Below are 14,916 nucleotides of genomic sequence, written 5' to 3' on the forward strand. Positions count from 1 at the left end.
TTTGCAAACCTTGTAGAAAAAGGGAATGACCGCCATTGCTTTTTAGATCTTTTTTTTTTTCTTTCTTGAATAGAAGAGGAAGTGAGGAACACTTATTTCTACAAAGAAGAACCTGATCAGGGGAGGTGGCCAAAAGCAAATCTATAGCACTCTAAATAGCACATTCTCTTTCTGTCTGATTTTATGTGTATGCTGTTCTTGGGATTTTTTGTTATTCTACTGCTTAAGTTACTTTGGCTATTTCTATCTGAACCAAACCGTAATGTTTTTTCCCCTCTTTCGGTAGCTGCTTCATGACAGAATAAAAACTGGATGCGAGTTGTGATTGATGTGTGCTTTTGCAGCTTGTAGCACTATGAGAAACGCAGGTGCAGCTGATGATGTTTGCTAGAAGTAGATTGAAAAAGCAAGAAAATGAAATTTCACTTCTGCACAGAAAACCTGTTGTAAAACTGTGGGGCAGGAAGCAATTCCGGAAGCAAAAACTCCATTTGTTTCTGCGGGACAAAATGAAGAGGCTTCTTCAAGGCCAGGTAGATGATAATTCAAACCACGCACATCGCTGCCAGCTATCCCCAGTGGAGATTGAAACAGACGTGTTTGTTTGTGGAATAAAGAGGAGCCCTGGGAGCACTGAATTTTCCACAGCTGGAGGGGACTTTCATCAGGATGGAGGACGTGATTCCAAAGGAGTGAGTGAAGTTTGTGTTGGTGAGGTGGAACTGAACTGGGATGGCTATGTGAAAATACCATGTTCGGTTCAACAGAACAAGAAGGACTCACAGGGAAGTTCTTCTGATGGTATCACACAGACCTCGTCTGAAATAAAGAGCAGAGTGTCTGAGGGGCAGGACCTTTCTTCCCTGAGCATTACCATGAGCTGGAGGGATGCAGCTGAAAGGCAAGGGTGCTTTCCCCAGGAAAAGCCCACTGCATACAAGAGCCGTAGAAGGCAATCAAGAGATCGCTCAGCTGATGTGGTTGATTACATTGTTAAAGAACTCCAGGGAATAAGTCGAATCCAGACGGAGATCGCAGAGCTCCGTCAGCACCTCACCTTGATAAAAGGCTCTGTGGATGAAGTCTCCAGCTGCGTGGATACAGTCTTGAGCGAGATAGAAGGCCTACAAGGTGGTTCCAGTGGCAAAACCCAGGGTACACATGCTCGAGAGCCAAGAAAGGAGGTACAAAAGGAAGAACCAGTATTATATTTTTATGGCATCCCAGAGAAAGATGGTGAAAACACAGTAGAGCTTATCTGCAGCTTCTTGTCTGAGTATCACTGCTTCAATGGTATTCAGTGCAGTAAGTATATAAAAGATGCTTATAGATCAGATGTGGGTACAGGCAAGCCATTAATGCCAAGACCAGCAGTTGTGAAACTTGTCAGTTGTGAACAGAGAGACTTTATTTTACAGAAGTCTATCCTTCTACAGAGCTCAGGGGTCCGGATTGCTACCAGTGAGGAGCAAAAGCGGCAGAATGGACAGAAAACAGATTCGGTCTCTTTGCAGTCTGGCTTCAAGAAAAATCATCACAACTCGGTGAATCCTGATGGAGCTCAGAGAACTGATGCAGTTGGGCAACTCCAGATGGACTCATTCCAGGTTAAGTATAAAAGCACGAGTAGGAAAGCACAATGCACAGGACAGAGACCTGATTCTGCGCAGAAATCAGCCAAGGAAAGCAACTCGGTATCTGAGACTGGAAAGGAAACACAAATAATAAGCTGCGGTGAGCAGCCTTCAGATGACAGTGACATTCACCAGGTCCTTCATGAACCTCTGCAAAATCCACAGGTGACCAATTTGGCCAAATCAGGTGATGGAAATCACTGCTGCTCATCTGACTCTTCTGCCCGTGCAAACCAGATGTGTGCTTCAAATAATGGTGGTGAGCAGAGGCTTGACACTGAAAATGTCACTGAGAATTGCTCTTCCCTTCTAGAAAAAGATGAGGGCATAACCACAGAAGAAATTGAAATAGACTGTGATACTTCATGCAAACTAACCAGTGCAGAGAAAGTTGATATTCAAAGAGAAGATGTTTCTAGTGGGGTGACAACCATTAGCTACGATCATACAACAGATGAAATGGCTGATAGTAGTGACAGCTTGAAAGATATGATCCAAATGGACCTGAATGATCAAGATCCAACTGATCAGGTCTTTAGGGATGTCCTGGAAAATTCTCAGTATTTCCTTGACCATTCCCGGGATAACATTGATCTTGTAGACATGAAGTTTTACACTAATAAGCTTGGGAAAGCTATTCACCACTTCAGGTCTGCTCTGCAGGTGGTATTTCACAAACTGGAAACAAGTGATTCTGAAATCCTTTTGGAAAATGATAGTGGCTTACAGATGGATGATGACAACACACTTATGCTGACCAGTTCAGGTATGGGTGGCAGCTCTGACAACTTTGCAGAAACCCCTCCTAGTCAGTCCTCTGAGAGCCAGGCAAACACAAATGTCAACAGTGAAGCATCTGCTCAGGTGCAATTTGCTCCTTCCAGTCTTTCCTCTGTTCCTCATGAGCCTCCTGTTTCCAGTTTGGTGCCATCATCTGACTGTGAAATCCCTACTGGGCAATGCTTACCTCCTGAGGAGCTTGGAGAAGATGTGAACACCCTACCTGAGCCAGCAAAGGAGTGCAGACCCATGAGCCTTGACAAGGTGTGCGCAGAGACCATCTACCTGAACAAGTGCATCAACAATTTCAAAAATGTGCTGAGGGAAAAGAGACAAATGCGTAGGAGACTCTTAAAAGAATTAGCACAGGAAGGAAACTGGATTTCTGCTGAGGAGACAAATTCAGGTAAAATGAAAAAAATGTTTTTAAGGAGATGTCAAAATCTGATATTTGTGCAGCCAGCAGCCAAAACCTCATTATGTGGGTGAACAGTTTATTAGAAGTTGTGAGCAAATTATTACAAAGACAAGTACATATGCTGTTCAACACCACTGACAAAACTTCCTAAAATTTATTGTGTAACACACTAAAATGCCAGTTAACAAGCTTCACCTCTCTTTTTTTTTTCTTTTTTTTTTTTTTTTTTTCAGACAGGAAGATTTGCAGTGCTTCTTCAAAATAGCAGGTGTTAAGGTTTTTCATCATAATTCGTGACTTGGTTTCTTGTTAAATATAATAGCTAAGACATGTGATAACAAAGTGTGCATTGGAGCTATAAGTATCCAGATTTGCAGTTTTGTGAGTTGAGTGGATCTAGACTTCAAGTGACTCTATCACGAAGTGGGAGTTCTCAGTGTTTAATCACTGCTAGGTGTTACCCTAGTACAGACCTTTAAAAATAAAAACTAAATAAAACCAAAACACACACACAAAATGGTTGAGACTTGTATTTTGGTATTGTTTCCGTAACTTGTCCTCGAGATGAGAAATTGTTCATTTCTGTGGAACTACATGCCTTACTTCCAGCACAGATATTGAAGAGCCCATATGAGGTGATACAGTGGTGGAGCTGTGCTGCTAAATCTATCCCTGAGCATGTGGGAGATAGAGCTGACCAGCATCTTTTGATGGGACATGTTTTGATAGGCCTTGATTTGGTAAAACAGAACCTAAACTTGAAATGTAACTCCATCTGCCCCCTTCCTCTCCTGGCATTGAGAACACTTCCTTGGTGTCATCTCTGTCCAGATCGCTACACAGTTAAGGGAAGAGGCTTTGTTTCAAGAGTGGAAGATATTTGAATTGCAGCTTGAAATCCTCACATCCTTATTGTGAACTTCTGTGCATCAAATACTATGTTCACTCTTCCTGCAATCATGAAAGCTAGTCAGAGTAATCAGAGGGGTCTTTTTCTGACTGAAAGAGTCATCTAACTCCAAGTGCTTTTCCAGTGACTGTGCTTTCACTGTGAACAAACAGTTTGTCAACCTGTATTTGACTTCTGTACCGATGACCTTCTGAGTTATGCTGATCATAAAGCTAGTGAGGGAAACATTGGGATTTGTTGACAGGCTTGGTAGACATGCTTTTTTTTTTTTTTTTTGGTAGTGTTGGCGTGGTGCTCAAGTCTGGACATATGTCCTAATTTTAGGACCTGAAGGAACAGCCAGGGGTTTGGATTAGCATATATCACAGTACAGCAAAAGTATTGAAATAGCCTGTTTCTGGATGTGAGAGGAGACTGATCATCTCAGCAGAGTTTGAGCAGTACAGGCATGTTCACAAGGAGGGAAGTAGCCAAAACAGTAAAGGAGGAGAAGGAGGAACAGAGCTGGATTTAGTACCTCAAATCTGGCTCAAGGGTGAATTGGCATTCCTGAGCCTCCTTGGTTCAGTTCTCCTGAACACCATCTAGTGACGTGACAAAGAGTTGGTGCTTGTGTGACACTCATGTAAAGGTGGATCTACATATTAGATTTCGCCATTGAAGCTATAAAAATAAGTGTGTGATGAAATCGTGATGCAGGAAATGTGCTCTGAGAGATGGGAGGAGTCAAATGAGTCAAGGGTAGTGGAAAACACTGGTTAAAGGATAAGAAAAGGAAGAGACCTTGGGGAAAAAACCCTGGAGAAGATGTCAGGAAGCAAATTAGTCTAGACCCTCAGAGCTAGGCAGGGAAGCTGTTTGGGAGTTGGAACTAGATGATCTTTAGGTCCCTTCCACAGGCCATTCTGTGATTTTGTGACTCTCTGAAATGGTGTTGTTCTGGCTCTGTGATTCTGTGACTCTGAAATGACGTTGTTCTGGCATGCATTGTTACAGAAAGAGAAGCTGCAGTTTTATGTCCTGCTTTGATGTACTCAAGTTTGAGCCAAGCTCTTATTTTCTTCCTTTGGAAAAAGCATCATACTTGGAATGCAATGAAATCTTGTTGGTTTGCCTTTTTTCCCAGCTGTAGATGGGTGTCTATGTCTCACTTTAAAAATGTAATTTGTTGTTAATAGGCTTTCCAGTTCCTGAGTAAAGTCCACTGAAAACCCAATTCTGCAGCTGTGTTTTTTGGTTCTGAACCTGAACCACTGTGGTACTCATGTCTGCTCAAAAGTTCAGTTCCGGGTATTTAATTAAATACGTTTGGCAGCAGCTTGCAGCAAAGGAATGGATGATAACTTTGAAGGTGTTGGTAAATCTGCATGTTTTGATGAATCAGAGATGATGCACTGGCATAAAGGTTTAACTTATTTATAGTTGTACACAGATGCAAATTACCGGAAGAATTTGGAACTTGGCAGATGCATAATTGTTGTGTTTAATTGGAAGTCAAAAGAGAAAAAAAATAAAATATCCTCTGAAAATCTGTGGAAGCTTTTAAAATTTGAATTTGAGAAAGAAGAAAAAAAAAAGTGAAAGTGAAGATAGTTTGATTTTTTTTTAAATGAAAAGTCCTGAAATAGAGATTTTTGTAGATGTAAGGTGACTGCTCAAAAGTGGAATAGTGAAAGAGTTCTGTGATAGACGTTTAACCAAGTTAGTGACCATTGATGAAGTGCACATGCTGTACCGAGACACAAGATTTTAGATCTTTGTGTGCAGTTACTCAGAGCTTTGTCAAATTTTGTATTTGGCCTGAAACTGTCCCTAACCGCCTTAAATTGATGGGGCTCAGAAATCAAGGATATGTATGGAATTTAAGCTAAAATGTTTTGTTGTGTTTGTTTGTGTTATTTTTTTTAATTAAAAAATTAGTCTAATGTAGGATTTATTGCTTTGTGTTTGTATAAAAATAAGTGTGACCTATATTGGAGACGCACTAGTGCCCTGAGGTCTTAAAATTTGGCAGTGCTAGTCTGTGTCAAGGAATTTTCTGTGGAAAATCAACCCCAAATGAGTGAAGTGAACACGCTCTTGAAAAATGTGTAGCTTGCATATGCTCACTGGTAGCTTGGTACTGTTGAGCTGTTGCACTGCCAGAGACTCCATCTGTCCTCAGTGATTTCCAGCCAGGGGCTAAAAGCAGGGTTTCCCCACTCGACGTGACTGAGAGCCAAGGCAGACCTGAGAGGGGACACAAGTCCAGGCCTTCTGCATCCTCTGCCCTCTGAGATTCCATGAGAGACATCAGGAAGGACTAGTTGTTCAAATACAAAGGAGTTAAAAACCCAGGAATGAGGAATATCTGGCTCTGAAACACACTGAAACAACCGCACGGACCAAGTCAGGAGAGAATTTGGCTTGGGTTGGAAGGGCTTGGGGTAACTGTGCAAAAAGAAGGACAAAACCAGAGGACTTGGAGTGTGTCTGTCTAGGTGAGACGGTTTTCCCTAACAGAACAGGACAGGCAGGAAGATGATGTTATATATAAAATATAAAATTACTTCAGAGGAAAACAGTCAGAAGTGTCCATGCCTAGCAAAACATATGCCCACCTGAGTCTGGAGTGGACCCCAAATTTCCTCAGCTTCTCCAGGTCTGTGCCGAGCTGACTGTCACAACACAGCACTTCTGCCACACCGGCTGTTGGGTAGAAGACAGCAGCATCCTGCTGCTTGGGATTTCTCCTCCATGAGCTCCAAAGGAGAAGCCTGCAGGGTGGTCCGGAGGCTTTCTTCCCTAATGAGCATCCATGCAGGCATGTCTTAAGGTGGAAAGTAGGGGTTTTATTTTAGCTACAATCCAGCACTTCATTTGCTAAAGTAATTGGACTTCTCCTTAGCAATTGAATTAAAATAGCTTCTCTATTTTCCTGTCTTAGTGATTGCATGTCTGTAATTATACCCATGTAGACAGTAACTTCAAAAACTATTTTTGCTTTTAAACCAATTTGAGTGTCTCCTGTTGCCATGAAGATATTCCTTACCCTCCATCTTTCATATGCAAATGAGTAATATGATTCTTCTGTGCAGGGAGAGAATTATCTGATTGGCGGACTTAAAAAATATCATGTCTGTACCGGAAGTTTTGAGTATGACTCTCATGTAACTTTACTAGCCCTGAAATTACCTATCCATAAACATGAGATTTAGTGTAGGAGGCTTCTGGATTTTTTTTTTTCTCAGAGGAAAATTGCCTAGATGTATAAACCCAGAAAATATCTCTCAGCATTACGGTATTTGCAAAAGCAAAATGTGTTCCGTGGGAGCTGCCGGTTTCCTCATACCGGGCAAAATGTACAGGGGGTGAGGAGGGAAGCAGCAGGGATGCTTCAGATGCAGGCAGTGGATGCAGTCTGGGGGAAAGGAGGAATCAATTTTGTTTCTCTCTATAAGTACAGGTTTTCTTTCCTGTATGATAAGCTGCTCCAATTCTGTATTATGATTATTTAAAATTCTTCAGTTAATAAAACAAGAACTGTAACTCGAAAAAGAGCTCTCAAAAGCATATGTGTTGATGCATGTGCAGGTATGGATGAAATCTGACTAGTTTAACCGAGATTGATTGAAAGAGATTAGTTGACTGGTGTATGTCCCAAGAAGTGCATGGGAAAACTCTTCGCTGCACAAATGTTTTATCAGCTTGTGGCAAACCTTTACCCCAGTTTCTGAAATCATTTTACAGATCTCATGGCAGAAATCTGGTCTATTAACTTTTGTTCCTCTTCTTCTTCTCTTTTTCTTTTCTTTGCAGAAGGAGGTAGAGGAGAGCTCCAGGTTGTACATGTTGTCCCTTGTAACCAGCATCTCTTTCTGAAACCCCTGTGTGTGCATGACTCATCTCCATGTAGCCAATTGCTCCTGCTGAGGCGCTGAGGTTCAGTTTAGCATGTCATGGTTGTCAGAGGCTTTGTTTAACACTGTGTATGAGTTAAGAGTCTGTTCAGTGCGTATTATCTTGGACAAAGAGGAGAACATGAATGCTTGGAGTGACCTCCTCCCTGTGGTGCTCTGTGGGGTGTGTGTGATGTTCACAGGCACCGTGTTAGCAGAGTACAAGTTGTTTATCTTGTCCTTTCCAGTCTTCCTTTTTATGAATCTTATTTAAACCAAGTATATATTTGTTTTTCTTCAGTTATATTATTTCATTTCATGTCTGTCTGGTTCATACACTTAACATCAATTACAGTCAAAAGTACATCTATGGGCTATAAGACTGAGATTAAGCAAGACTGGACGCTGAAAGGTGTTCACTGCTGGTCCTAGGTCTTTTTAGGTAGCTACAGGCTTCACTTTGCTTTGAGCAGAGCTCTGTGCCACATGGGAAGAGCAGAATTTTTCCCTTTATACCTACAGTTATTACTTCTCTACTCATGGACTGGTTACTCACTGCTTATTACTCTGTGGGCAACAGGTGACTCTTTCCTCCTAACGGGATCTGCAGAATTATTTTATTGACTGCTGTGTGTTTTGTCAACAGTTTTGTTTGTAACTGTACCTCATACAGAGAAATTACTGTCTTTTGGATCCTCAGCTGTTTTATTTTCTTGAATCCATGCTGCATGGATTCAGTGCCTGCTGTGCTTCTCCCTCTCCCTTTGATGTATGAGTGAGGCTAAATCGGTTTCCTGGAGTAGGCTGAACGTTCCAGGGCTTTTGGGCCTCCATGCAGATCTCATCCATTGAGTTTGATTAATTTGCATTTCTGAACTTTATTGGTTCACGTATCAGCAGTTTTGTTTCATTCTTACTGGTAAATATCTGTCCATTAATGCTTTTTCAGGAATTTTTCACCTCTGGGATAAGTGGTGTCAAATACTTGTGTTAAATTCCATCTTCCTCTGGCTTCAGTGCAAACCACTGCAACCTCCTTTAAACTGCTCATCTGGCAATTAGAAAAGTGGTACTGAATGATACATCAAGTGGAATGAGTTTCCTTTGGGGCTCTTCAGTCCTCAATTAAATTGATGCTGTTGCAGAATAGAGAATGAATTTAAAATAATCCCTTGACTTGTTGCAGCTTTGGATTCCATGTAAAATGCAGCATATTTGAGTTCAATGAAGACATTGAACCACAAGACTGACTCATTTAATTCGGAAAATTTGGTTCAGTTTGACTCTGACGAAATGCTCTAATTAGGCATGACCAGAAGTTTAATTTAGACAGTGAAACAGTTGCTCCTTGTTTTAGCCTGATTCAGATTAACCTATATCTAAACTGAGGGGTTTGAGATTTAATAATAACGCATGGTATTTGAAAGCAAGTTAGGATGATTTTCAAAACAAATAAAAGTCATTTTTTTTTAATCTTTTTAAATAAAGCATCATAAAGCAGCTTTCCATGTTTTACATCTGTTTTTATCTTGAGAGGATAATGTGTTAGACACAGTACTTAAATGTGATGGAAAGTTGCATTGTTAGGAAGTCTTTTATGTGGAGAGATAGATTTGTATGGAGGGCTAACAGATCTAGGGATATTATTCTGTTTTCTTATGGTGCTCCAGACTTGGTGATTTTGTATTTTTAATTTTTTAATGCCTCTTTGTCCATTTTATGGATTTTTGCCTCTACAGGAGTACATAATTGTTCTGGCTATTAAAGTATCATCTTGTGTATGAGAGAATTTGCAAATTTAAAAATCACAGCTTTGTTAAATAACTTCTCACATTACTTGTAAGCCTAGTTGGTGCTTTTCTTAAGAAAACAAAACTCCTATTAGTTTCATATTTAGGCTTCACCAAACATTACCTTCCCTATGACTGAATACTGTGCTTTAGATGATCATGTCTGTTACCTTGTTTAATCCAGGGCCTTAAATGTATGCTGCTCTGTCACTGGCATTGTTTTGCTAACTGATTTTTGGTAGATAAGAAACTTTAATTGCTTGGAGAAGACCTTTCAGCAACTGATTGCAGCATGCTTTACTGTGAGTGAATATGCTGTGGTACTAGGGGTGACAAGCACTTCCCCAGCTGAAGGTATTTGCTGGACAGTAGGTGTAAAAATGTCATCCAGCAGCATCAGAAATAATAATAAAAAAAAATCAAATAAAGATGTGATGGGCTGTTTTGTTTACATGTTTGCTTCTCCAGCATTTCAGTGCTCCTTCACGTGCTTACTGGAGATTTAAAAAAAGAAAATATTTTCAGATTCAGACTGGTCTGGCTGCTTTCAAGGAAAGATCAAGTGACAGAGATGTGCAGAGAAGATGCATAAGCCAGCAAAACACTTTCTGTGACATGCAGCATGTGGATGACTGGGTGTTAAATGTGTCTATTTTCCCTTTGCCTCTCCCGTTTGCTTTGGGAAGGACAGTGCTAAAAGCTCTCGCAGTTGTTACAGTGTTCTTCTCACCTGCCTGTTGCTTCCGCTGCTTGCCCAGGCTGTGAGTGAGTCAGGCTGCTGCTGTGGGCTGAACTCGAGCAGATCCATAGCTGTGCAAGTCCTAGAGCAGCTGCTGGAGCCCTGCTGTTCCTGGTCCGAGTGCTGCCTTTGGAGGATGGGAAACTCCTCCTCTGCAGCAAATCCATCTAATCAGCATTGCCATTTGCCTTCTTTAAATGGAAGGGAGTATATGAAAAGTTCCTACCCACAACAGTGGTGCAAACTATGGATTACTTTGTTTAACTGACACTAATGGAGGTGTCTGGATCCTTGACCCAGCACTTGTAGCTAATGAAGCCTCTGGTTCTTTGACTGCATATGTCAGTGCAAGAAGAGGCTGCAGAGGACTTCTTGGTGACTGCCAGTGCTCTGCCACTGTGATATTGTGTCATTACATCTTATATAAACCTCCTAATTTTCTTCTTTAGAACTCGTTAGGTTTGGTGTCTGCTTCTCCTTTTGAAAGGCTGCTACAGAACTGTCATGGTGAGGCACCTTTGAATTTTCATCCTCTGTATTTGATTAGCTGCAGTTCTGCTCCCATTCTCCTGCCTGTTGAACAAACACAGGAAAAGGTTCTTTTTGCTAGAGTAAGCAAGATGTTTTGTTCTCCTTCAATAGTATTGTATTTACATCCTCAAACTGCTTTTGCCGTTTTTCTTTGTGAATTCTTTTTATTTTGATATAGGCTAAAAAGGTTTCATATGCCTTTGCTAAAGGAGTCTTGCCAGCACAGTACAAAGGTATTTATGCTTTTAGTTCTGTGGAGACATTTCACTGAACATACTCTGTGGATGGTGCTCTCTGCTTACATGGCCATATCATAGAGGGTTTTGGTCAGTGTGATGACTAGGACTCAAGTCCATTGTCACGTGCTTTTCTCCACTGAGGATCACCCTGTATGCAGTCAAGTTCACAGCAGGCTTTGGGACTTTGACCTTGCCGTTTGTTCCATGCTTAATCCTCCACTGTTGCAGTCTTTACTGCCATCAGTTCTTTCCACTGGACATATGTGTTCAGTATCAATAATTCCCCTGTGTTTGTCATTTCCAGATTTTATCAGCAGATCCTGCTTACTCCCACTAGCTTCCTTACTGCGTTGTCCATGGCTGGCTCAGTTACAGTTAGTTGTTTATCCACCTTAAAGCTCCTTCCTCCTCCTCAGCTTATCCGGCCTTATTAACGTCACATGGCATTGCATCAAAAGTTTTTTATTGAAATGAAAATTCAGCTTATCATTCATTTTACAGTATAAAGAAAAAATAGTTGCTTTGTGAAACAAAACCAAAATGTTTTCAAAATTGGTGCACCTCTGTTACATTTTTTTCTGTTTTTCACTTACCTCCATGTTAATTCTTTTCTTCATGTTTGCTCAGAAGCCTTTCAAGCTGTTGAAGCCAATAATGATCCTACATTAATCCGGATCACGCGTCTTTCCTCCCCACACACACCTTAACTGTGGATACTGCATTGCCTCTTCTACAGTCTCAAGGCATCAGTCTCTGTTTGATGGATGTCAGGGGCTGATTCTCTTGGCATTTTCTCAGGGAGAAGGCTGCCTGGAGCGAATTACCTCTTTACATTGCTTTCAGTAGGTGATAACTCCTGTTTCTCTACACATCCATCACCTGCCTTGGCCCTGCATCAATATTGTCACTTGCTGGAGGCTCTTTTGTTTTGTGCTGTTGTACCCAGATGACTTTGAATCTTGACCCAAGAGATGCTCTTTCTCTTGTTTTCTTGTTATTTGCATGACTAAAAGGCTTGGTAAAAGTAATTAAAATAGATGAGCAAAAGTATAATTTATCTGGAACTCTTGGCACTTTTTACTTGGCATGTTTCAAATCTGGGAAACGATGGAGGTTTGTTTCCTAACTGCACTTTCTGCCCTCCCTGCATCCATATTCCTGGGTGTTATCTGTTGACTCATGATTGGCTGTAAGAAATGGTTATTGCTCAGCAAGTTAACAGCTTTCCCTGGATCTTTTTTCCCCTGGTCTACAGGCTGCAGTGAATAAGCTGTTTTGTGGTCTTTCAATGTCTCAAATATCACTCCTTTTATTTAGAGTTTCTCAGGTAAAATGATTGAAAACTTGTTTGTTAAACTAATTCCTTTTGCCAATAAGTGTTGCCACCTTTGTTTGTCATTCTCTGTCATTCATCTCAGCTGAACCATCTGACGTCAAACTCAGTCCATTATAAAACCTTTGTCCCATTTAATATTGCTTCCTAGCCACAACTCTTCCAAGAGTTCAAAAGCAAAGGTAGAGATGTCTTCCCCTGTGTGCTCAGAAGGATGTGATTGCATTTGCTTCATGGAATCTTCTCTCTTGACCAGCAGTTGGTTTAGATCCCTCCAGAGGAAATGCAGGTTTCAGGCTGAGGGGTTTTGGAAGCACAGCTTGGAGCAGCGACATGTAGAGCACAATCTGTCCCTCGGGACCCTGGGGCCTGATGTGTTGCTCTGGTTGTGGGGAAACATGCACTGTGCTGGACTGTGGGTCTAGGCCTGCTCTGCAGGCCTGTCTGATCATGTAGAAATGCCTGTTCCATTGTTTATACAATGGAGTGTCCATTCCATTATGGATAATGTCATCTTGTTCAGTCTGTTTAAACGTAAAATAATAAAAATTATGTAGTCTTTAAATCTGCCTGTCCCTGGAGTTGTTGGACTCACAGATACAAAGTTTGGCCTTATGCTTCTGTTCAAGCTGAGACCTCAGATAGAGACTTATTGTCCTTGGTTACTTCTGCTCTTCTTGGGAGACCTTGTCTGTCACCTGTGAACGATCTGAAGATGCACAGCTTACCCAAAGCACAGGACAAAAAAAAAACAAAAAAGAGAACACATCCCCCCAAAAAATCGCTTTTATCTTTCATAAAATTGGATCTTTTTTCCTGACTTGTACTCCTTTACCTTGTTGATTCTCAGGTTGTGAGTCCCATGGCTGGAAATACTTTTGTTTTCCACTGTGTCAAGTTGTAGCCTCCTTATGCTCTTGGCAGACGTGATTATCTGAGTTTGGAGTGTTAGCTATTAGCAGTGTGTCTTAGTCCTGTTTGAAACCAGCATTTCTTTCAGGGAGGGCAAGAGAATGTATGACCTGTAGCTGGAACAAAGAGGTTTTCATTTTCAGGTAACCATTTTCTCCTTATTCAGAACCTTTTTTTTCCGCCAGGTACATTGCAGGTGTTTATTTATTACCACTTTTAATGAGTCCACTGAAGATTTTCAAAGAAACATAATATCACTCTATAAGTACGATCCTGATATGAGCACGAGAACATGATTTGAATTCATAAATATGAATCTTCGTATTGGCTGTCTGTGGTGTTTTCCATCAGACTGTGAGATCCCAGTTCACCTGCAGTCATCTTGCAAGTACTGGCTCTTGTTTCACACCTGTTAGAAATTAAATACTTTGATATGAATGGGTGGAGCTGCAACGGGACCTCTCTGCTTAGGGGACTAAAGAGTCCTCACATTTGAGGATGAGCAAAGCTCGCAAGTGTTTGTACCAAGGTTCATGTTGGTCTGGTCTGTCATTTGTGCATTTCATACAAGTGCTTTTAATTTATAACATCATCATTATGACCACATTCAGATTGAGTGGTGACCTGTAGTAATAGGAGCTCTCCAATAACTCATGTTGGTTTGGGTTGGAAAAAAATGAAAAGTTGGTCTTCGAGAATGCCTTTTGAGTGAGGAGGTGCACTGAACAGGCTCTTCAGGTTCCAGTCCTAGGCGTTCAATGAAATTGCATAGCCTGTCTGTGTCTGTATGACTTATCCTGGCATCTTGGTCACTGGAGGTGCTTTAATGAGTTCATGTATGCATTTGCCAGCATGCAGTGATGTCTGTTACCCTTTCCTCAGAATACAATCCAAATACTTTTTTCTGGTATTTTCTGGTGTTTTTGGAAACTAATTTCATGTTGCTCTTTTCCCTTCCTCTCTTTAAGGGCCAAGATGTGGCTGATCCATCAAAACCACCCTGGCTCAAAGGAGGGTAAGTAGTGGTTTGAGACCTTATTTCCCTTTATTTATAATTACAGTGAGGTCTGCAGTTCACTGTAAGTTAAAACAGCATTTATAGTGTTTTAAATGAAGTAATTAAGTGGCCAAACCTCACTTAGAGCTAGGCTGCTGCTGTATTTCAGTCTGCTCTTAAGGAGCTGGAGGTGGCTGTGCTGCTCTTTGAGAACTGTGGTTAAAATCAAGGTTATACTTGCAATGTATAATCTGTAATGTATTGGTGGCAGGTGCTTATGGCAGTAGTATTAAATAATTGTTACTGAGCACCTCAGAGTGGTCTGGATGAAAGTCTTTTTCCTAAATCAGTCACTCGTGGCACCAGGAGGTTGAAAGAGTAGCTCTTAAAGACTGCTGTGTCTTTTGCTCTTAGAAGGAAAAGGTAGGTTTGGGGAAGTGTTCTGTCTTTGCAATGTTTTCTATGGTCATTATAATAGTGAAAACTGCATTAACTCTAGAAATCATTGCAATTCGTATTTTTTTAAAGCAGTGATTATCATGCCTGATTTGTACAGATGAGAGTGAGGGGTGGGGAATTCTCTCCACAATGGCAGCAAATGAAGCAGACAGATCCTGATTGTAATTTCAGCATGACACTCTGCATAATAGGTGCCAGCATGGTAGCTTCCCTAGAATCCTCTGGGAAAAAAGAAAAGACAATGACACATTTTACAGGCTGATCAGTTATGTGCCTGGTACACGACAAGGGTGATT

General features: G+C 41.1%; 1 protein-coding gene across 1 annotated transcript in view; it reads left to right on the top strand.

The window, feature by feature from the left end:
• Positions 1-14,179, top strand: part of LOC113988510 (protein unc-13 homolog B-like) — a gene marked incomplete at its 3' end in the record, with an annotated part of 121,171 nt that extends 106,992 nt beyond the window's left edge. The window contains exons 12-13 of the mRNA XM_039384254.1: positions 7,541-7,563; positions 14,133-14,179. Coding sequence (XP_039240188.1) covers positions 7,541-7,563; positions 14,133-14,179 — 70 coding nt within the window. The remainder of the gene's footprint in view (positions 1-7,540; positions 7,564-14,132) is intronic.
• Between the last annotated feature and the right edge of the window lie 737 nt (positions 14,180-14,916).

The sequence above is a fragment of the Pipra filicauda genome, unplaced genomic scaffold (genome assembly GCF_003945595.2).
Source record: "Pipra filicauda isolate LSUMZ 115617 unplaced genomic scaffold, ASM394559v2 scaffold343_size770392_pilon, whole genome shotgun sequence".
NCBI lineage: Eukaryota > Metazoa > Chordata > Aves > Passeriformes > Pipridae > Pipra > Pipra filicauda.